The sequence below is a fragment of the Anser anser genome (assembly GCF_964211835.1).
Source record: "Anser anser genome assembly, chromosome: 19".
NCBI lineage: Eukaryota > Metazoa > Chordata > Aves > Anseriformes > Anatidae > Anser > Anser anser.
Genome location: NC_139740.1, coordinates 15,308,128 through 15,331,020, shown reverse-complemented (window position 1 = coordinate 15,331,020; position 22,893 = coordinate 15,308,128). Strand labels below are relative to the sequence as shown.

Genomic DNA, 22,893 nt, shown 5'->3' with positions numbered 1-22,893 from the left:
CTGGGGTTAAACCACAACACACTGTAAGAACAACTAAATACTGTCATACATAGACCCATCCAAACAAGTATTTTTTTTTCCACTGTGTTGCTCACCTGGTCTTTGTAAAATGGTTCAGAAGTTCCCACAAAGTCTGTTGACAGAGAAAGGTATCTTGCAAACGGGAGCCGTCATCTAACTGTAATGCAATCCGAACCTGTAGGAAAAACACAGTAAATACTTATATTCAATGAAAATTTCTTTGCTACAACTTTCTTCGGTATTTCTACAATCTTTAGAACCTGCTAACCAAAAATTGTGACTTTCTTCTAAACACTTGCTGCAAACTATTACATTAGATAAAAACGATGAGTATTTAATGATTGTTTTAGAAGTTAATATTTAGAATGGTTCTATTCTACCACGAATATTATAATTTTAGTTCTTTAGTAAATAGCTCTCTTTGGGCAATTCATTCAGTATCCTCTCACATCAGTGAAAAATTAACATGACTGTGTGACTTCAATTTAAAAAGATTTGCAGAATGAAATTAACAGCTTTGCTTTCAGAGTCCAAGCCCCCAGTACACATTCAGCACTGCTAGAAAATAACGACTTTAATAATGTCACATGAATCTGTTATATTCCTCTCAGCTGCACAACCTGTAATATATCCTCTTACAGTGAGAATGCATAGTATGATACTGGTTAATGTTACTATCTTTGCCTACAGAAACAGCGGGACAGCTGATTTCAGTTTTCAGATTTCAGTGCAGTTCAAGCGTCCACCAACCTGACCAGCATCATTCTCTGGATTTCTCTAAACCTTACAACTCATTTCTCCATGAATTATCATCAAGAATTCTAGAGAACATCCATTTGATTATGAAATATTCTAAGACAAACTATACTCCTGGCTTCCCAATAATACTAGTAACTATAAAGATAAGAAAAAAGGAAGCCCTTATAAAAAAAAAATGCTCTTGATTCAGAAGACAGAGAAAAGAGGAGTCGCATTATTTTTCAAATATTGCGGTGTCTGTGCAGACTGAAAAGCACAACTACAAGTTCACTATGGTTGATCTTCACTTCAATGACTGTATATCAACTCAGAGTCAAAGAGAAATCACAAATTCAGAAATTTTGAGGATGAGGTTTGGCTAGCCATCTTCAAAAGGGACTGGAGAATTTGAAATTTTAGCTTCAAAGACAAGAGGACAGTGTAGTGTTGAAAAGCACATTTCAGAGCTGCTTGACAGACTTTGAAGCAAGCATATTTGCGAGTGAGAGTCAGAAGATGCAGAGGAATAGAGAGAACTCAGACTAAAGCCTAAAGAGTTTCCAGAGAAAGTAAGCAGGAATATGGAGGACCTTTTGAACAAGCAATTGGAGAAAATCTAACAGGAACAGGTGAGAACAAAACCTTGAGGTCAAAAGAGGATTTGTTTACAGAACGGTGTTCAACATCATTAAAAGCATCTGACAGGCTGAGAGGGGACAGAGTTACAACACTCATTCTGAGCTTCAGCTGTGAGAAAGTCACTGGGAACTTTGAAGAGAACAGTTTCAGTGCAAGTGTCAAATTCGCCTTTAAAGTCTAGGGTGAAATTTGAAAACTAGACAGTGACTGTAGCAAGTACATTTGGTAAACTTGGGAAGGAAAGGGAAGAGAATAAACAGCTTGCCAAATGGCAACACAAACTTGTTTAATTTTTCCCCAATGTTTTGCTAGTAACCCATGTTTCAGCACAGCAAAACAAAAAACGGAGGAAGCCTTATGAGTTTTACACTGAATTCAGGACAAGATGAATGCTGGGATGATTACATCTCCTCTAGGAATCAGTAACACAGTCTGAGATCTGCTCTTCTAAACATTCATTAGCTCGTTTAGCACTGTTCAGCTCATATACTGTTTAACAGTGTCAAAGGCAGTCATGTTCCCTGGGGAAAAAAAAAAAAAGATCTCAAGTAACATACCCCAGTTTTTAGAGGACTTTGATAAAAAAAAATGCCATATCCTGAACTGAAACACAGCCAGAGAAATACCAATGCAAGAGTCCCAAATGACATATCATCACAAGCAACTGAGAGGCTCCGTTTTACACTAACTGAAACTTTACAGCAAGGGGCTTCACAGCTATATAAAATGAATTCCAATAGCCCTGACAGAATTGATGCAGCTTCATAAAGTACAATACCAACACAACACAAAGCTCTGTTGACTTAAGCATCAACATGCAAAAGAACTTCCCTGAGGCAGAACAAATAGCATACTTGCACATCCACACAGAGAAGCAACAAACACGGTTCAGAACTATCTTTCTTAAGTTACTGAACACCTAACCAACTATTATCAAGTCTAAGAAGACTATATGTGCAACTTGCAATTCACTAATGCTTCCTAGCCACCGAATTTTAACATGCAATTTCAGAGTGCATTAATCAAAAATGTCAAAAAATAACTCTGGATGTTCAATTATAAAGTTCTTAAACATCTGCATATGGTGATAGGAAAAAAAATGGGATTAGGCCTTTCCAACTTATAATGTGAATGTCCACATTCATTAGCAGGTGCTCATGCAGCTTCTACATATTCTTCAGACAATTTCTACCAAAAATCCCCATGGCAACAAGAAGAAAGCAACAAGGAACTTCCAAAATGAATACACTGAAGTCACAAGGAAAAAATCTAGCAGCTGAACAAGAGATTGAGGACAGCAGAGAACCTCAGATGTAATCTCTATCTTTTAGAGAATATTCAGACTTCTTTCCCAAGATGTCTACCTCTACATTTTCCCAATTATCTGACCTGTCTAAAGAAGAGTTTTAAAAAAATCCCTATTAGATAGAATCTAGTGTTTCTAGTCAACTATGGTTGCTTGAATCCACAAAAATCAGCCTTATTCAAAAGCCTATGAAGGACATAAGACTAACAGAACAACAAAAGCGTTCTTTCAATCTGTTTTCATTTGTCCCCACCAAAATCTGCATCCTTCCCCCAAGAAATAAAAATAGACACCACACACTCAAGTAATCTACAGTGTTTTCCCTGGAGGAATGTGTTTGTAATCTGCCACAACTCCTGCCAGTCCTTGCAGGACTGCATATTGTGATCTGCTGGAGACAGGAATTTTTCTAATAAAGGAATCAGTCGCATCATCAACAACTAGCCAACAAAACTAAGTAGTTTCATACTACCATTAACATGACCTCCTGATTTCTTCCGTGCTGAATACAGGCCTTAGATTTTTCTCAGCTACAGCAGAGTGATGACAGCTGACATCACCATTCCGTAAGAATCCAGCCCTGAAATTCAGACTGCCAGTTGCATCAGTTTTTTGGGCAACAGTTCAAAGCTAAGTATGTCACGGAAGTCACATTCAGTCCATTAGAAAAAGTCTTTCTAAAAAATCCCAGCCTCTATATAAAATAATAGGAGATAATAAAATAATAGGAGATAATTGGCACTGGCCTAAGTTTACAAGCATATAAGCAAAATGTCAATAACTTTATCATTAGAACTGTACCGATAGCACCCCTAGATCACCTGCCATTACATCATTTTTACCACATAAAATGTTTATGCTCATTAACATCTACACATTGTTTTAAAAGTTCTGCCTCCAGCTGTTAGAATGATGTGCATTAAAAGATTTAAGTCTCCTAAACTTGACAATAACTCCTACAGAACAAAGCATCCATAAGTCCTTTGCAAATAATAATAAATAGGAACATTAGACCAATGCTAAACACAGCACATGTCAGAGAAAACTATAAAGCTGTGTGAACATATCATGAATTCTTTAAGAATTTCAGATTTTAGTTGAAGCTCAGAAGCAAGCTACAGTAACAGAAATAAGGAAAGGGAACTAACTCAACTGCTGAGCAAAGTCATCGGTGATCTTTAACATCTTATACATTTACATCTATTAAGTTTTCCAGCTCCCTAAAAGATCCCCTTACCCTCCAACACATAGCTGGAACTCCACCACCATACGGACCGTAAGCAAAGACTTCCAGCTCCTAATTTCCTACTTCCATTTTTCCACCACGCCTCCACTATTCTTCAGGTGGTCTTCCACTCGTGCATTTTGATCAAGCCTGAACATGCTCCTGCTCATTAGACATGACAAGATCATATCCAGCAGGTCTGAAAAACTAAACAAATCAGGTCACACTGTGAAATGAACATACCGTATTTCCAATTCCCACTTTCTTGCAAGAGACTGGCACCATCTCCAGCTTGGCATTGTTGGGTAGTCTGGCAAATCTCCACTGTAAAGAGAGATCCAACAGACTTCTCTGAAACCTGAAGAAGAATACAGTAAATGAAGACACCTGGAACCATCATATGCCACCTTCAGATCACTTTAGGGACTGGCAACAGTGCAACATCCCAGTCTGAAGCAAAAGAATTCTCCACAGGCTGGTTAGAAGCCATAGAGTAGGATGATACTGCCTATCAAAAAAGCTAAAAGTTGTAGAGGTCGTAGATAAAACCCTCAAATTGTATTCCTACTCAGGTTTTAAGAGATAAACAACAACTGAATACCTATTCACATGCTGCATTCAACACTAAATAAAAATGTGTTTTACTGCCAGTGAGATGAATAATTTCTTGATTTTCATACTGTAAAAGTGTATAGTCAAAACACTAGGCAAGACGGAAGAGTCCCTATCAGTCTGTCAACTAGCAAAAGTGCGTGTGAGGTGGGGAAGGGAGCGTTTTCATGAAAGGTACACAGGATTTCAGCACGCGTCCCAAAAGTGAACGGAACACAGCACTAGAAGAACCACAGAGCTTAACTAGAACAAAATAACTTTTCTAGAGAATAACCTTAACTGTACAGCACGGCCCTCTCTCCCCAGTGGCAACTGTGCACGATTTCCTCCTGTACTATCGCGCACCACCTACCTAGCTGTGGCAGTGACTAAAACAAAGACCAGCCTCAGCGAACAGCTGAAGGACCCCTTGGGCCGCTCTAAGACCGTCCACCCGCCCGCCACAAGAACGCCCACGCCGAGCAGCAAGCGCTCCCACGCGTGTTTCACACGGGCCTTCCCGGCCGCCCTCGGGCGCCGAGGCGGGACGAGGCCACGCTCAGGGAACGGGGACAGGCGGGCGACAGGGCGCCCGCACGGCCGGGCTTCAGGCCGATGGCGCCGTCCGCAGCAGGGAGGGGAGAGGGGCCGGGGCCGGGGCCGGGGGCACCGTGCGGGCGCCGCGCCAACAGCGCGGCCCGGCGCGGGGGAGCAGCCGCGGGCGGCCCAGGCGGGGCCCGGCCCCCGGGCAGCGCGGGGCAGGCTTCCGCCGGGCCCGGACACGGCGCCGGGACGGGGGCAGCGCAGCCGCCCGGCAGACCCCCGCGGTGAGACTCACTTCAGGCCGTACTCGCCGGGGCTGCCGCCCTGCTTCCTGCAGACCTCCTCGAGGATCTGCGGAGAGAACAGGGGCGTCAGGGGCCGGCCCGCGGCCCCGCCGCCGGCCGCCCCCGCCCCGGACCCACCTGGAGCAGCGCCGTGCCGGGCCCCACCCGCACCGTGACCCACCGCCCGCTGGGGGCCAGCACCGACACCGCGGCTCCCCCCCCTCCCGCCGCCGCCATCTTCCCGCCCGCCGCGGCGCTGGCTCCGCGCTGCCGGGGCGGGGCCGGGCCGCCCCCGGGCCGCCCCCGCCCGCAGCCCGCCCTGCCGCGGCCCCGCCTCGCCCCGGAGCGGCCGAGGGGCCGGGGCCGGCACGCGCGGAGCGGCTCCTGGCTCCCACCGGCACGACCGGGGCTTGGAGCACGAGCGGCACTTAGAACAAAGGCAGGGAAATGAGGTAACGCGTGCCCGGCGAGTAAAGGAGAGCGACGCGCGACAGACGCGTCTGGTGGCACGGCCGGTTTGCTCGGCTGCCCAGAAGAAGAGCGAGAAGGCGGAGGAAGCCCCTCTGGCCTTCCCCTCCATCGCACAGCGGGGGGGCCGGGGGCCGGGCCGGGGAGCGGCGCGGTGGCGCTGCGGGGGGGCCCCGGGCGCTGCCGAGGGGCTCCGAAGGAAAGGCGAGGGAGGCGCAGAGGGGACGGGGCCCGGCCCTGCTCGGCGCTGCCCAGCCGGGGAGGGGCAGCGGGCACCGGGGACACGGGAGGTCCCGGCCCGGCAGCAGGGAGCGCTCTTACGAGGAGGGTGACGGAGCGCCGGCACGGGCAGCCCGGACAGGCCGTGGAGTCTCCTCCTTCCTTGGAGATCTTCAAAAGGCGCTGGTCCCGAGCAGCCTGCTCCGATCGGTCAAGTCCTTGAGCACGCCAGCGCCGCGAAAGCAGCAAATCTTCGCATGCAGCGGGCTGCACGTGCGCCAGCGGTTCTTCACCCTACGCCGGCAGGGTCTGCTGGGGAGGCTGTGCGCTCGTGTGCTGAACGTATGGCAAGAATCCTCTTCTGCAGGTGTCAGCTCTTTCCTCTTGAGCAAGCAGTGATGACGGTGGCTAAAGACTGAAAATACCTATACTAAAAGGAAGGTACTCCTTGGCAAAATATAAAAACTATAGTGACAAACTGATTTCAGAGGGAAACTCAGAAGAGGGGAACATTTTACTATATGCCCATGGTCAAATGAGTGTCTACGCAGTGTCACAAATAGAACGCTAGTGGTAAGACAAATTAGAGCATCCCACTGCCTAAGAAAACTAATTCCTTTGGCCAAAACAAAAAGAAAGAGAAAAAAAAAAAAAAGGAAAACATTGAGCACCTTGCAACTAGTGTTGCAAACTCATCCGTTCAGATGAGGGTATGTACACTGAATTACTTCAGCTAGGGAATCAAGATTATCTTACATTTTGTGCCATAAAGTTTCTCAGAGATGTTACTTCAGTTGTGAGCTTCCCCTTCGCTCTCAGCACCACCTTTTCAGTGTTGAAGGCTTTCTCAAAGTTAGTCAACTATAGTCAGCTTTGTTTGCTCCTATCATTAAAAATAATAATAATAATAATAAAAAAGTTAGTTTGGGTAACCACTGGAATTTATTTAACCTAAGTTGTTACCATATGTGAAATATTTCCTATACTATTTCCTATACTTCTATATGTATCATCTGTGTTAGGCTTAAGTCCGCACTACCACCTCTAGCTCCCACAAAAATGTCTGCCTTGCTTGGTTTATAAGAGAAAAATACCTTTTTAAGGATAGACACCTTTGTTAAAAATAACACTTACTCTTTTTTACCACATCAGAAGTGTACGAGAAGGGAAAAAAAGAATGGGAATTTTAACGATGGATAGACATCTCCTTGCTTATGCATGTAGCTTCCCAACTCCAGCCAACACCATTACTGCTCAATAAGATGTAGTTACAGTAATAAAGGATGTCCTGTTGTACAACACGTTGTTTAAACATAACACTTAAAAACATTTTTAAGTTTTTGCATTTGTTTTGAGTTTGCATTTGTTTTGAGTTTGTTCTTTCCATTCTGTTGGGAAGTACCATTGTCATATCACTTATACAGCTACTGCATTCAGGGTATTAGCATCCCAGTCTGTGTCTGGTGGTTAAAGTGGTTTAAGCTGGTGCATTTTACTTCAGCTGGGATGGACAAGGAGCATGTATTTGGCCAGTTACTACCACAAAACAGCTGGTTAGTAGCTTGTTAGACTACATCAACAGAATGACTTTCAATCGTAGGTCAATACCTAGTTGTCTGAGTGCACTTTTTTTTCCTCTTATCTAAGCAGCTATGAAACTTTCTGAATATAATGACAGCTATATACGGAGGTATTATGACCATCCTTCTTTTACTTGTCAGTTTTCAGCTTATGTAGTGAAGAACTTTGTTCATACTCTAACATTAAAGATTGCATAAGGAGGTTATGAATTACTGTCCTTTCAAGAATGCTCTTTTCTAGGGCAGAGACCCACATCTTAGAAGTGTGTCTTAACAGGAGCAGCTACACTGGCTCATACCAAAGCAATCAGTACACTACCTCTGACAGTGACTGGGAAGAGCAGCAAAGACTGTGCAATTATATTTTCCCCAGTATCAATTTCCAGTTTTAAGCAATCCATGCCTTCTGGACTTCCCAAGTTAGAGGTTGTATCTTTACATCTAATAATGTCTGCTGGATTTTTCTTACATAAATATGCTCAGCTGTGTTTTGAGCCCGTCTAAGCTTTTGGCATCCACAAGATCCTGAGGCAATGGGTGCCACAGTTCTGTTGTGCTGCATGTCAGAAGTACTTAATTATGTTTGTTTTAGAACTTATTCTTTGGTGTTCCCCAGCTTTTATTAAGACAATCACTAATCATTCTCCACTACCATCTCTGTAACATTCATAAGTCTATCAATATATTTCCTGTGATTCCCTGCCATTTTAAGAGCGTTTTGCTGTGTAATATAATGTGAAGAGGCATGAGGACTTAAGGGTAAGATCGTCCTGTAAACTTTCACATGCCTACAAAAGGGGCGACAAATAGCTATTGTTTGCAAGTTCTCAGTCTTTAAAATAAGGTAGAAACCCAGAGCTCTGCAAGTACTTAACACAGAACAAAAATATCCTGTCGTTCCACTTTCAATAGAAGGTATGAAGAAAAAGGAACGGTTAAAAAGGCTATGTTAATGTCAGCTGCTGAGGTGGAGCAGCCATTCAGTTTAAAAAGATATGTTTTGGTTTTCATGGAGCCCAAAAATTTGGTCTTGTTTCTGGATGGGGTTGGCTCTTATTTGATGTCTGAAAGAGGCAGCTGTTTCCTATTTTGCATCTGAGAGTGACACATCCCTTAAAGAAATGTTGCTCCTGTTAAAAAAACACCAATGTAATTTGAGCTGAAAATTTCCAAGTGGCTGGATTAGAGAGATGAATCTAGCTTTTAATGGCATATCATAATCAGAGAGTTGCATGGAGGTTAATGGTCACACTTCATATCCAGAGCCACTTCTAATCTGAAATATTTATCTGAAATTAGAAGAATCAGGAGAGAAAGAAGGGGGAGAAAACTACAACCTGGAGTTCATTAAAGTGCCACAAAGAAATAGGAACTCATTAGGGAATAGCTGAAAATATCTCCAACCATTCAGATTTCTGCCACTGTCAGGATCAAGAGCATGCCTGCAAATCTACCAGGTGAGCCTCAGCAAAACAACATCCACTGTGCTAAAAAGTGTTTAGAAATTGCTTTTCGTTAGTGATTACAGTGAGTAAACTGTAGAACAATCTTTCCCTAAAATCACTTTTTAGGCAGCCAGTTGTGCTTTGCATTAGGAAGATATTTCACAATATAATTATGCACGTTTACATTCAGTCACACACTCACACAGACAATAATGCATAAGTTTGTTTCTTGAAAAAGCATGGGGAAAAAAAAAAACTTTTTATTTTCTTTCAAATGGATAGGAAATTAACTGTGAACATCTAGAAATACTTTGCAAACAGTTCCAAAATATCATACATAATAGTTACTTATCAGAGTAATGACAATACTGTAAAGTATTTCTTCCTGTCTTTACTAATGGTATGTGCTACTAATTGTGCTGAGTCCCAGTAACGTTCAACTGGGTGCTTCCAACCACACATCACTTTGTACTAAGGCTAGGAAGGGACTATGTTGCCCTCTTGAAGTTCCTTTACCCCCCACCCACCACTGATAGCAGAAGAGATAGTGGTAAAGTAGCATGACCTTGCAAAAGTGAGATTTTATCTGTTGGTGAGTGGCCTTCTGTGGGGTAACTTACGTCTTCTTCCCTCACCATCCCCCTCACACCACTTTGACCAACTTTTGATCAACTTGAGACCCAATAAAGCCAAGGAACTCTAACTGAGCCAGGGCCACAGAGCTTCTGAGATCAGGTGCAAGAATGCTGGCTGCCAAAGGGAAACACCTGAAACACAAGTCCTTGCACAGGGCTCCTGGAGAAATCCTCTCAGCTTCTGATAGGGAAACATCAAGAGGTCCAGTCCTGGCAGAGTACTAGGGAACTTAAGAACTGTCTCATTTCCCATTGTATAGCATAGTTCAATACGCTTCAAAATACTGAATTATACTAGGACATACTGGAACATATTATACAGGCTATTTCATTTTGAGAGGCACTAAATCAAAACAGCATCTCCCTTCACATTACTCCCAATGGTTAAAAATCTCTTGCCGGCCTCCTATATGCATCAATACTAACAATAAAAATGCCAAATCTTCAGTGTGTGGAGGAGGTGTCCAATTCTTTTGCCGCTTTCTCTGAGCTTTCTTCCCTATTGGGTGCAATCTACGTAGTGTGTCTCTAACCAAAGGACTAAAATTTAGTGAAGCCGTTGCACTGATGGATAGTATTATACAATTATCTGAAATCTGCATGCACTCAGATGTTCCCTCAAATTCAGTGTGTCAGAGTTAAATTGTACCAGATTTAAATGTAGAATTTTCTAGAAGTTAGAAAGTAGTCTCTCATGCCATACCCTGACAATCTTACGCTCTTCTAACAGTCCCCTTCCTCCTTCATGACAGAAGTAATACGAACATTTGTCTGGACTTTGGAAGGATGACAAGTAAGACTACTCTGAAAGAAACCCTCCTCCTGAGTTATCTGAAACGAGAGATACAGGAAAGCTGGAGGGAGCCCTGTAAAGCCAAGACAGGAATTATTTAACTTCTTAGCTTCCCCTCTTTGGACAAAAGCCCAAAGATCTGCAACGTTAACATGTGCTTCTCTGCCCTAAGGTTCGTTCAGTGTCACCCATGAATGCATCAGCTGGTACGACGTGTTGCAGAGTCCAGTAACTCCAGATCTGCCCAACGAGATGGAACACGAACATCAAGAACATAAGCCCATCAGTGTGACAAATGGCACCCTTTTCTCTTAAGAAAGTAGGGTGAAGTTTAGCAACATTATCTGTCCCATTTTCTTGCTGTAGCTAGTGGAGCGTGAGCTCCTGGAGTTGTTTATGCCAACTACTCCAGAGATCCCGAAGCACTCAGGACCTACAGATTAACATCTTCAGACGCTGTGCAAACTAACCAGCTGCACCTCTGCTCTGGCAGCCTTGCAAATTCTCTAACTTGCTGTGGCTGGTCCTAGGGACCAATTGCTCACACTTATCGTGGCCAGTGCGGAAGGGATCTTAAAGGTGGTGCAGTAAAAGATACAGTGATGCAGAATTGTGCTGGGCCCAAAAATGTACTGGGGGGTGAACGCGGCGTGTGAGTGGAGGGTTGCCTTCAGTTTAACGTTTTTTCCTGGTTTAAGATGTTGACGGCACTATCAGCATTTAAATAAAACATTTAGAAAAAAAAATCTGACTGAGGACAGAGCTGGGATTGGGTACATAAGAGTAACTGAACAAGTAAAGAAAATAGTGATAATCCTATTGTGAAATCACGAGCTATGCATGTAGAAAATTCAGAGCTGAGGATGTTTTAAAAGTCCAAACGTGCTAAGGTAAAAAATGTAGTTGCAGCAGCTGAACAGCCTTAACTCTTGCCCAATAAATAAATAAATAAACAAACAAACAAACTCCACTTATTATTTCAAGAATACACTATTTTCACCTTTGTGATCCCAGATGGGTTAAATTTCCTCATAAAGACAGCCTGTTTCCTTGTTCCTCTCTTGAGGGCTGTTGAATTGTAGAATCCTAGAACCATTACGGTTGGAAAAGACCTCCAAGATCACCCGGTCCAACCATCACCCTACCGTCAACAGGTGCTCTTGAAGTGTAAGAGCTGTCCGTTTGGATATCTAAACAAAGGAATTATTTAAAGTCTGCATTTCCTCGGTTTATAACACTGAATTCTGAGGTAATTACAACATCTCTGTGACGTTCTTTGCTCTTACAGTTGACAGGCGTCCTAATAACAGACACTTAACGTTACTTTCTGTCAGGGATTTTTTTTGTTTTCCTTTAATTGCTGTAAATGTCATAACAGCGGAGAATAACCAGGGAGAGCCGCTAGAAGATAAGCCTAACGAGCCGCGAAGGGCACCAAGAAGTCCCTCGGAGGCGCTGAGCGCTGCGGCCGGCGGCGGGCGGGGCGAGGGCCCCGGGAGGAGCCCAGCCGGGGGCCGCCGCCCCCGGCCCCCCGCGATCCTCCCGCACCGCCCGGCTCGCCCGCACGCTTACCGAGTCCTGCGAAAAAGCCCTCTGCTAACGTCCCCTCTAACTTTAGCCGCGGCAGCTTCGTTCGCCTTTGTTCCCGTCGCAGCGGCGTCCCCCGGCTTGGAGCCACCGACGGGCGCGGAGCGGAGCGGAGCGCCGATTTCCCGGCGGAACGACGGCCGCCGCTGCGCCGCCGCTGCTCGCCGGGCGCGGCCCGCTGGGCACCCCCCGGGCCGGCCGCCGCGGGGGGTGCGGGGAAGAGCGCGGCCCGGGGGCCGGGGGCGGCACCTCCCGCGGGTGGGGGGCGGGCGGCACCGCCCCTACGGGGCCGGGGGGGGAGGAGCCGCCGCCGCCGGGAGCGCGGGGGGTCGGGGGGGCGCCGCCGCCGCCGCCGCCGGGGCTGGCACGTGCGGGCCCTCGCGGCCACACGGCGCCGTCGGGCGGCCCAGCCCCCCCCGCCCGCCGGCCGGCCCGGGCCGGGAGGAGCCGCCCCGTGCCCCCGCCGCCCTGCGGGCGAGGCTGGCGGGCGCCGCCGGCCGCGGCCCCGGCGCCGGCAGGGGCGGCGATGGCGGCGCGGCGCGGAGGACGCCCCGACGGAGCGGCCCCGCGCCGCGGCACTGGCTCGCCGCGTCGGTGCGGCGGGCGCGGCGCAGACCCCCCGCTCCCTCCGCCTCGCTCCGAGGGGGCGGAGGGCAGGGCAGGGCGGGGGCTGGCCGGCTGCTGCTGCCCCACGCGGCGCCCGGGCTGGCGGCGCCCCCGGCGCGCTCCCCGCGCACTCCGTGCCCCTCTGTCATGCTCGCCGCCTGGGAGCGGGCGGCGGGCTCCTGCGCCGGCAGCCGCGCCGCCGAGCCCGCGCCGCCGGCGCTGCCCTCGCCGCCCGCCGCCGACCCCCGGCCCCGCGGACGGCGCGGCGGGGCGCGGCGGAGCGCGGGCGGTGCTGCCCGCCGCCGGGGACTGGCTGCTGCTGCTGCCGCCGCGGCGAGCGGCGGGTGGCGGCGGGCGGCGATGGGCACGGCGGCCGTGCACCTCCTGCTGCTGCTGGGGCTGCTGCACGCCGGGCCCGGCGGCGAGGGCAGGAAGGGCTGGCGGCGGCGGGGTCCCGCGACGCGCGAGCGCGGCGAGGCGGCGGCGGCGGCGGCGCCGGCCGAGAGCTTCCCGCTGGACTTCACCGCGGTGGAGGGCAACATGGACAGCTTCATGGCGCAGGTCAAGAGCCTGGCGCAGTCGCTGTACCCCTGCTCGGCCCAGGCGCTGCCGCACGACCTGCGCCTGCACCTCCTGCACAACGCCTCGGTCACCTGCAACGACGGCAGCCCGGCCGGGTGAGTCCCGCGCGGCGCCCCCCGCCGCGCTCGCCGCCGGCTCGCGGCGCCCCGCAGCCCCCGGCCCCGGCCCCGGCCCCGGCCCCGGCCCCGGCCCGCCGAGCGCTCCCCGCGGCCCCGGCCCCGGCCCCGGCGCGGCCCCGAGGGCTGTGGCGCCACCGCGCGGCGGCGGGCGGCTCTGCAGCGACAGGTGCAGCGCGCGGCCCCCGGGCGGCGCGGCCCGAGCCGCTCCCCTCGGCGGGCGCCAGCGCCGCCGGCCCCGGTGCCGCCGCCGCCGCCTCGCCTCCGCCCCCGCCACGTGTTCCGCGCGGCCCCGGCGCTGCGGGCGTCAAAGCGCCGCGGTCGGGCGCGGCTCCCGCTAACGCCGCGCCGCCTCCGCTCTGTTCGTCCGCAGCTACTACCTCAAGGAGTCCAAGGGCAGCCGGCGCTGGCTGCTGTTCCTCGAAGGTGAGCCTCGCGCGGCTCGGGCCGGGGCCGGGCAGGGCGCGGCCCGGCGCCGGCCGCCTTCCCCCAGCCGTCGGCCGGAGCCGAGGCCCCCGGCCCGGGGCGGGGCGGGGGCGGCTGACCCCTGTTCTCCCCGCCAGGAGGGTGGTACTGCTTCAACAGGGAGAACTGCGACACCCGCTACGACACCATGCGGAGGCTCATGAGCTCCAAGGAGTGGCCCGCGACCAGAGTGGGTGAGCGTCCCCCTCCGTCGTGCCGCGGGGACGGCCGCGGGTCCCTCCCTGCCCCGTGGGGACGGCTCCCCGGAGGCAGCGCCCGGCGGCCCCCTCGGCCCGGTGGGCACGCAGTCGCTGCCGGGCGCCCGCGCCTGCCCTGGCACCAGCGCAGCCTCTCCACGCAGGCGGTTCCTGCGTGAGTGTGTGCAAATAAGTATGCCTCCGCTCGCTCGCAGAGTCGTGAAAGCACCGATATGCCTGCGTGGCTGGCTGCGTGCTCATGGCTGGTAGACGATGCTGGTGTTTTGAACTCTCGCCAACATAACTGTCTTTATTTTAAATGTATTCACATACTTACAGACCTGCTGGGATCTTCATAGTCTTGTTTTTGTCATTTGGTTTCTAAAGAAAGCTGCTCTTAATCCTGTCGGAAGAACTTGGACCTCGTAATCTGTCCGTCAGGACGGCAGTACTTTCTTGCACAATGGGCTGGGTGGGTTTGCGTACAGTGGTACTGGCCCTATGTGCTAGGCAGAAACGGGGTGAATTGTCTGGGCCTCTTGTGTGGAGCTGTGTGGTTCCACCTCCTCCCCGTTTACAATTGTATAACGTCGCTGAAGCAAACACAGTGATTCTCGGTGAAAGCATACATTTGGGGTACACATAGAAGTGCTTTTAGCTTTTTGACTTTCATACATAAGCTGGAATTAACACCCAAGACACACACTCTCTGGACAACAAGGCTCCAGAGTCAGCAGAGAAATGTTGAGCTTTCCTCTTCATTCTTGGTGCTTATACTCAGCCCTTCTGAAAACTCAGACTTCTCTCATTCACAGACAGTGAATCCTACAGTTGCATATATTGTGTTTCACCTGGTAGGATCTGGTGTTTGGGAAAGTGCTGATCACCTTAAGTATGTGTTCATAGGTTCTGTTCTGTACTACAGAAACTGTACTACTGAAGCTTTCTAGACAGGCTTCATCTCTAACACAAATCAAATTCTGAAAGTCACATATGCCTAAGGGCAGATTTACTAATGTTCATTCATCTTCTCTAACCAATGTTGTACATCGTGAATGTTTGTTTTTTACGTGGTCAGAGATTCTGCATTAGACTCACACAGTTACTCTGAAGTCATACACTGTCATCAGTATGTTTCTTGTTTCTTTATGTCCATCTGCAGGAACTGGGATCCTGTCATCACAGCCAGAGGAAAATCCCCACTGGTGGAACGCGAACATGGTGTAAGGAGAGACAACTAAGGGAAATAGGTTTATACTCAGGCTGCATCTCCTGCTTTTGGGGCTAACAAGAGTGCTACTGAGACAGATTAAGACTAATGCCTACAAGAGGAAATTGTACATTTCCTCATTTGTTCTAGTTCACCTCTCTAACTAAATCGTGCTGGCAAGGTCTGGAGAAACTCAAGTTCAGTCTGCTTGGAGTTGTGGGGTGATCTAATGAAGAAAAACTGGGGATAGCTTAGAGAGCCTTCTCAAATAAATGAAGTGGCAAATGCTGTTGTGGGCAGGATGTATTATTGTACGTTTGCCAATTTGAGAGGAACATGGAGTAACTCTTTCATTTCAAAGAGGAGAAATGAAAAAGACATCAGTTTATGCATGCGTCTATATGTGAGGAAAAAGCAGAAGAGAGGGGATGTTCGTGAAGCACAGAGTTTCCCTGTGGCAGGTCACCCACCATATCCGTGGGACAGCTGAGAGCAAAATTGTAGCCCTCTGCTCTGTCCACCAAACTTAGTGCTCCAATTAGATTGAGAAAAGAGAAATTACTTGTCAATTTAACTCAGTAAAACTACCAGAAAATTCAAGACACAGTTGCAATTGTCACTTTGTGTGCAAGAAGGTATATTAAGCGTCTAAGTGGACAAGGAATGCTTCCCTTTTCCCCTCCCCAGGGTTTAATTTTCTTCTAGTTACTTGACCCTATCCTCACCCCCTCCTTGCATGTCTAAGGAACATCAGTACTCACACGACTCTTTTACAGATTCATCCCTTATTGCTCAAGTGATGTTTGGAGTGGTGCCTCTTCCAAGTCTGAGAAAAGTGAGTGTTACTGATGGGTTGTTGCTGCCACAGACATCACACATTAAAGGATATGGCCAGACTTCTGTGAAACAACATGAATGAAGAACAGGCTTTTCTTGCTGAAGGGCAGGAAAGAATATCAAGCTACTTCCAGATAAAACATCCTGATCTCTTTAGCTCAGTCTGTTTTGACATAGTTCAGAGCCACTGCTTGCAGAGATGTTACGCTGATGCAGTAGGCAAGGATTAGAGGAATTAAATTCCTTTTAGATGAATCCCCAGGTTCCATCCAGCACACAGCAAATTAAACGGTGTGGCTGAGGAACCGTGGTTTGTTGCGTGCAACTTTGGCTTTGCTAGTCTGAGAGGCAAGTGAATTTAGTTTCAAACTTGAATCAGGAGGATATCTCTCCTCATGTCAACCTAAAGCTATCTGCAGGTTTCTTTGGAAAACAGAATAGTTTGTTTGCGTACAATCCTGTTTTGCATCAGCTGTCATTTTGATAATGCCAGAATTCTAGGAGTCTGCTTAATGGAGTCTTCTGCCAGGTTAAGCTGAATTTCATGCAAGTGAATTGTTCTACCTCATGTAGTTCTTTGGGTTTCCCAAGTTAAGCAGGACTGGTGTTTGGATGCAGTAACACCTGTATAAACACCAGGAACTTGGTCTTCTTTGCATTTGTTCATGAAGAGTTTTCTTTGAACAGAATGGAATTACTGCTGATGTACACTGCTGTGAAAGAAAAAAGTAGGCCTGAGATGCTCTGTGATTTGGCAGGGAAAAGGCAGGAGGTTACTGTTTTTCTTTGAGTTGATCTTTGAGCTCTGACCTTAAACCAGACACTTTGTTACTCGATGTCTCTTCACTAACTAGCATCAAGAAACTGATGACTTGTGGATACCAAAGTTATACTTTCTGTCACAGTAAGGACCTTTTCATTTTGTAAGTTTCTTAAGTTGTTCCTATGAGGCAGCTATACTACAGCAAACAGTGTTTTGGTGGTGCCTGGGAATTGGTGGTCCGTGCAAGTGTAATATGTTTTGAAATGTGGCATGTCTGAATTGGCTTTATGGACTGGGAGAAAGGGGACACACTTAGTTGTAATTGAGATTCCGAATATGTTCAGCATGAAGAGAAAGGGTCGCAGCACCGTCCTGGTTTGCTCTTGTTTTCCTTCTCTTAGTTTACCAGTTCCTGTGCACTGTTGTAGGAAGGCCTGCTTGTGTTTTATTTTTGTATTCTGTTTGCTGTCTATTCACTTCTTTCAGGGAAGTTCTGTACTGGGAGAATATTTCTTACTAGATCTGTTTGATACAGGTAGAGGAAATGGGCCTGCTTTTAGATTCATGATTCCTTCATAAGGTTCTTAAGCATTTGTGGAGAGGAAGTAAAAGTCTTAGCCTGGACAGAAAACAGTTTTATTGATGCTGAGGTCTCTGTTCCAGATGAATACGCCTTCATGGGAGCACTGATCATTCAAGAGGTTATAAAGGAGCTCGTGGGAAAAGGTCTTAGCACTGCAAAAGTGTTGCTGCTAGCAGGGAGCAGGTAAGTGTCTACGAGAGTTCCTGTGGTGAAGACAGGAGATCTCCACAGTAGAAAGCTGTTAGGGATCGGCTAAATTCCTGAAAAATTTCTTCTAGGAATATAGTAACCCTAATACAACAAACTCTACGTCTGTTCTCAGTTTTCTCCTTTGGGTGGTACAGCAGGAAATGATAGAAGAGTATTTCCTCAGCTTTTGGTCCAGGTACATTTATAAGAAAACAACAGGGTAAAAGATTTGCAAGAGGGAGGGGATGTGTTTATTCTGCCCTGCGTTAAAAATGCTGGCACCTGTGGATACACGCCATGAGACACGTGCTGAATCTATTCACGAGACATCTGATTAAAAACTCAGATCTACCTATCACAGATGCTCTGAATCTTGTTACGTTGCGCTGCTGTGATACACTCAGCATATGTTACACAGGGGTGTAATATAGAAGTTGCAAAGAGTGAATTCGTCTCACTTGAGATTCTTTCAGTTTTTTGAGCAGCCAAAACCCTTGCAAGTGGTATAAAGCCTATATATCTCCCAGAAGAACAAGAACTGGATTTTGTTTCTGAGGTACCAGATTGTTACTCAGAGCCAGCTTTATTTCAGAATATTTTGCAAAGCAAGGAAGTGACTTCGTGACTACCAACTGGATTGTCCTGTGGATAAAACCAGTTGTTTTGAGCGTCACTGCTGTGAGAGAATATATACGCTAGCCAGCCATTTAATAGCTACACCAGCATCATCACTGCAGTATTAAAATTGCTGTTACAGTGCTGGAGGAACAGGAGTGCTCTTGAATGTGGATCGAGTGGCGGAGCAGCTGGAGGACATGGGTTATCAAGGGATTCAGGTTCGAGGCTTGGCAGACTCTGGATGGTTCCTGGATAATAAACAGTATCGCAGAACTGACTGCATCGATACCATAACGTGTGCTCCGACAGAAGCCATCAGAAGAGGAATAAGGTACAATCACATGCTGTAAAGCATGCTTTTATACAGGATTAAGAGTAGGAAGATGTTCATAGAATCATGTTCTCCTCTATCTTCGTAGAATCATAGAATGACTTAGGTTGCAAGAGACCTCAAAAGATCATCTAGTTCCAATCCCCCTCCCATAGGCAGGGTCGCCAACCGCCTAGATCAGGTTGCTCAGGGCCTGGTCTTGAATACCTCCAGGGATGGGTCATCCACAACCTGTAGGCAACCTTTTCCAGTGCCTTACCACCCTCTGAGTGAATTTTGATCTTCCTGTATTTAGATACGTGAAGAGTATTTATTTATTATCTAATGTCAGTGGTTTTTTTCAACTTTTTTTTTTCGAAAATAAAATCATTTCAAATATAGGTGTGCAAAAGAATGTGCAATTGCAGATGCCCTCAAATGCATTGATAGGACAACGTAGCCAAGAAAGAATGCTGCTTCTATTAAGCTGGAACTATAACCAGGACAGAAATATAGCATGATATGGAAAGACCATTGTTAAGATGTCATTATGACATTCGTTCTGTTGTTGCTTTGTCTTCCAGGTATTGGAATGGTATTGTTCCTGAACGCTGTAAGCTGCAGTTTAAAGAGGGAGAGGAATGGAACTGCTTTTTTGGATATAAGATTTATCCCACTCTTCGATGTAAGTATCAGAAGAGAGAGATAAAATGGATTCTAAGGTTTTCTCTGTATTCACAGCTAACTTATTAGCCATTCATTTTCCAAATTTTTTGTCTTCCTAGGTCCAGTCTTTGTTGTCCAATGGCTCTTTGATGAGGCCCAGCTTACTGTAGACAATGTACACCTCACTGGCCAGCCTGTTCAGGAAGGGCAGTGGCTCTACATCCAGAATCTGGGGAGGGAGCTGAGAAACACCTTGAAGGATGTAACGTAAGTCTTTCAGTAAGGAAAACTCACTTCGAAGAGAAGTATTTTATCCAGTATTCTAGCAGCGTTTCTCAGATCTCTGGTGTCATAGATTTGGTAACTATGCTTAGTCTACACCAAGAATCTTGCTGGTTTTATTTCTGAATAGGTGCAAAGTAATTTGCAGGTTCACAGTTACCAGTTGTCCTTATTAAGTACTGATCATAAAACACTGAGATAGCTGAGACAACAGAGGAAGAACCATTAATGTACTTTATTTGCTCCATGCAAGAGCAGGTATTCAGGAGTCTCTTGTAGTAGATGTGCACTGTTAGTCAGGATGGAACCCCTTTTCCAGTCCAGACAGGTTTTATGTCATGATAAGCTTTGCTGTTTCTAAAAGCTTTGTCAGGGCAGCAAAAATTCTACCCTCTGTCTAGTCCAGAATGTTCTGTTGAACAGGAATTAATTTGTCCTTCCAAGACAAATCCTAATCCATGTTTCCCTTTTTTTCTTTAGTGCTAGCTTTGCTCCTGCCTGTTTGTCTCATGAGATCATTACACGCAAGTGAGTGATTTTACAGATTCTATGAAAGGTCAACACGGAAACAGTAGGGGAATTAATCAGTTCTGATAACCTGACCCCTCTGATACAATCTGTGTGGTTTGTCTTTTCAGTCACTGGACGGACATCCAGGTGAAGGGGACATCATTACCCCGTGCCCTGCACTGTTGGGATCGGAGCCTACATGAGAGCAACAAAAATGGGAAAGCCCCTCTGAAAGGTTGTCCAATTCATCTGATTGACAGCTGTCCATGGCCCCACTGCAACCCCTCGTGCCCCACTATCAGGGACCAGTTCACAGGGCAGGAGATGAATGTGATCCAGTTTCTCATGCACATGGGTTTTGACGTTCAGAAGATGGCACAGCAACAGGGCCTGGAGCCCAGTAAACTTCTGGGGATGCTCAGCAGTGGTAACTAGGAAGGAATCCTCTGAGGGGCAGGGAGATTAGATCAGGAGGGGATTGGGGCCCTTCTCCCACACACTCTAATCTTCTTCCTTAAGCTCATGCAGGCTGGTGCATGCTCACCCCCCATGCAGGCTGAAACCTGCACACACCCACATGCTCCCGCACTCTTGCACACTTAAGATGTGTCAAGAAAAAAAAAAGGCGATTTCTTGCTTATGCAGTTTGACTGGAACTTGTTACCTCCAAACTCCAGGGATCACTTTTGGCCATTCACATCCTCTTCCTGTCTTACACAAGGCAATCTGATACAGGGAGTAGTAAAGCCATAAATAGCAGCAATGAGAACCTTCCCCAGATCTAGTACTTCCCTTGTCATGAATTTTACATCATAGACTCGATACAAGTGGTGAAAAAAGCAAGCACTGGATTTCTTTTGTCCAACAAGAAGTGAAGGAACATGACTTCCTGGAGGTCAGCATCTCATGTTATATCATAACATACAAACAAAGGACGTGTGCTAGGGATGGACACTCTTGTAATCAATTTACTTTCGTATTATTTTATAAAATGACTTTTTTATTACTTTTTTAAACTAAGCAAGAAATATAAATGATATTGTTTTGTAACATATTTTTTTTTAAATAACGAAGGAACCTCTTGCTACTTTGGCAATGTGGACATATTTATTTTAATATGTAAAATGCTATTTATAAGGGCTGACCAGAGAACCATTCATATGTCTTTGTAAAGTTGTATATGCTGCTCATTTGGATGGGTTTTCCTTATGATCACTTGTGCCTGGGAGAGGGCTGAGGGTAGTAGTGACATTTTATATTAGTTAGACTTCGGTGTTCCACTTGCAATATGCTTTGTCATTGTTTCTGTAATGAAGAGTATATGAGGTCTAAGTACAGATACTTTCACCCAGCACCTGCTGTTTGCTTACTTGCACAGCGTTTTCAGCTTGAAGTTTGTGTTTTGTCAGGTATTCAGGGGCAGTGTATTTTAAGATGCAGAGAGATCTGGTTTTACAGCAAAGGCCACTATTCTAGCTAGAGAAATATTTGATTTGATCAGGCCATCTGGTCTGTCGTAGAAGGTATAGCATTTGCAAAAAAAAAAAAGAGAACACGAGTCAACAACATACTGCTATTCTACTAGTTGTTTGCGAACGCGCCCACCTCAGAGAACATATAGAATCCTCTTTGTAATGGGAGGTGAACAAGGGAGGGATCAGGAATGTGTGGCTGAAGCATGCACTTCCAAGAGAAATCTTACCAGATGAAAAGGGTAGTGCTATGTGTGAAATTTGTTGTCATAGGTGAGTAAAAAAGCAAAAACAAAACAAAACTCCAACCATTCAGTTACTAGTTACAGACTTCAGCAAACACTCGGGCAGTACCACATAAGAAATTAGCAGTCCTGCTGTGCAAGATGGGGTTTATTACACATTTAAGATTAAAAGAAGAAGAAAAAAAAAAGGTAGCTAAAGACAAAATGGATGGTGTTCCCGGAAGAACAGACATGCAGGAAAGCTATCGGTGGAGTTTCCTTATTATTAATATAGGGGTTACTTATACTTTTTATGTTTTATTGACTGGTGTAAAAGTAAAATTGTTCTGACTGTATTTTTTGTGGCACTAAGTTGAGAGGCTTCTTCAGTACAGAGAATGTTTGAAAAAGCATATGGGAAGATGGGATTCCTTTGAGGGCTGGAGTCATGTGAAGTCAATCAGTATAAAGTGCTGGTACTTGAGTAGTAGCCAGAATTTCTGCTATGCACTAGTTTGTCAGTTGGGAGCATCAAGGGAAACTGCTGAACTACTACATCAGTAGTTCACAGAATGACTACACACAAGATAATGCACCTGTAGATATGGCAAGTGCCCCAGTCCGTCAATGTATTTCTACTAGGAAACAGTAAAGTATAAATGCCACTACTTATGTTAGCAATATTTTTTGCAGAGCTGACTGCCTGTATTACTTAAGCATTAAATCAAAGGCTAATTTCTAAGAGGGTAAGAATGTTCAGAGGAGATAAGTGACATCTATTTTCCTTGTGAGCAGAGGAAAAAAAAAAAATCCCTGGAGGTCAGTGATCTCATTTAGCTTAGTATGGCTCTGCAACAGTCTTTCAAAAGGTATAACAGGAAGCAGAAATTCCTCGGAAATATTATTAAGGGGGAATTTGGCTAATTTATTAGGAAAAAAAAAATACCAAGTGGTTGCCAGCAGTAGCTGGGAACTGCAATCTGTAACACAGGTGGTCATTTCCAGTTCTATATTTCTTCTTGTACTTGTGCAATAAATAATTTTTCCAAGCCTTTGTGATTCTGACACTCCTAAGTTCATCCCCAGTGACATTTGCTATGTGGAAGCCAATGTCAAAATGGGTAAGACTGGAAGAATTCAGTACCATGTGTTTGTACTCAGATCTTATGGCTAGATGAGATGCTTTCTA

The 22,893-nt window shown here is 46.7% G+C and overlaps 2 protein-coding genes across 9 annotated transcripts in view; one reads left to right on the top strand and one right to left on the bottom strand.

The window, feature by feature from the left end:
• Window positions 1-12,289, bottom strand: part of ASPSCR1 (ASPSCR1 tether for SLC2A4, UBX domain containing) — a 53,765-nt gene extending 41,476 nt beyond the window's left edge. Inside the window, exons 1-4 of one of the 8 annotated variants that reach the window (XM_083804695.1) lie at window positions 5,486-5,615; window positions 5,359-5,414; window positions 4,173-4,287; window positions 96-196 (exon numbers count right to left, since the gene is read on the bottom strand). In XM_083804695.1, coding sequence (XP_083660821.1) covers window positions 96-196; window positions 4,173-4,287; window positions 5,359-5,414; window positions 5,486-5,584 — 371 coding nt within the window. In that variant the 5' untranslated portion in view covers window positions 5,585-5,615. Of the gene's footprint in view, window positions 1-95; window positions 197-3,941; window positions 4,101-4,172; window positions 4,288-5,358; window positions 5,415-5,485; window positions 5,616-12,059 lie in introns of those variants that run through there. The other 7 variants (XM_083804697.1, XM_083804701.1, XM_083804694.1 and 4 more) reach the window with 7 other exon arrangements.
• A 395-nt stretch (window positions 12,290-12,684) lies between these two features.
• Window positions 12,685-22,754, top strand: NOTUM (notum, palmitoleoyl-protein carboxylesterase). The gene is made up of 11 exons (XM_083804702.1): window positions 12,685-13,357; window positions 13,752-13,804; window positions 13,942-14,037; window positions 15,203-15,263; window positions 16,027-16,085; window positions 17,514-17,616; window positions 18,380-18,571; window positions 19,135-19,235; window positions 19,336-19,483; window positions 19,979-20,026; window positions 20,137-22,754. Exons 1-11 carry the CDS (start codon window positions 12,828-12,830, stop codon window positions 20,441-20,443), a joined length of 1,698 nt encoding a protein of 565 aa, XP_083660828.1. The 5' UTR covers window positions 12,685-12,827; the 3' UTR covers window positions 20,444-22,754.
• Window positions 22,755-22,893: the final 139 nt, after the last annotated feature.

Excerpts from the sequence above, each read along its gene's own strand:
- NOTUM (XM_083804702.1), top strand. The coding sequence starts at position 12,828 with ATGCTCGCCGCCTGGGAGCGGGCGGCGGGCTCCTGCGCCGGCAGCCGC. Across the intron at positions 13,358-13,751 it reads AACGACGGCAGCCCGGCCGG|CTACTACCTCAAGGAGTCCA; the intron begins GTGAGTCCCGCG and ends GTTCGTCCGCAG. Across the intron at positions 18,572-19,134 it reads GCCATCAGAAGAGGAATAAG|GTATTGGAATGGTATTGTTC; the intron begins GTACAATCACAT and ends TTTGTCTTCCAG.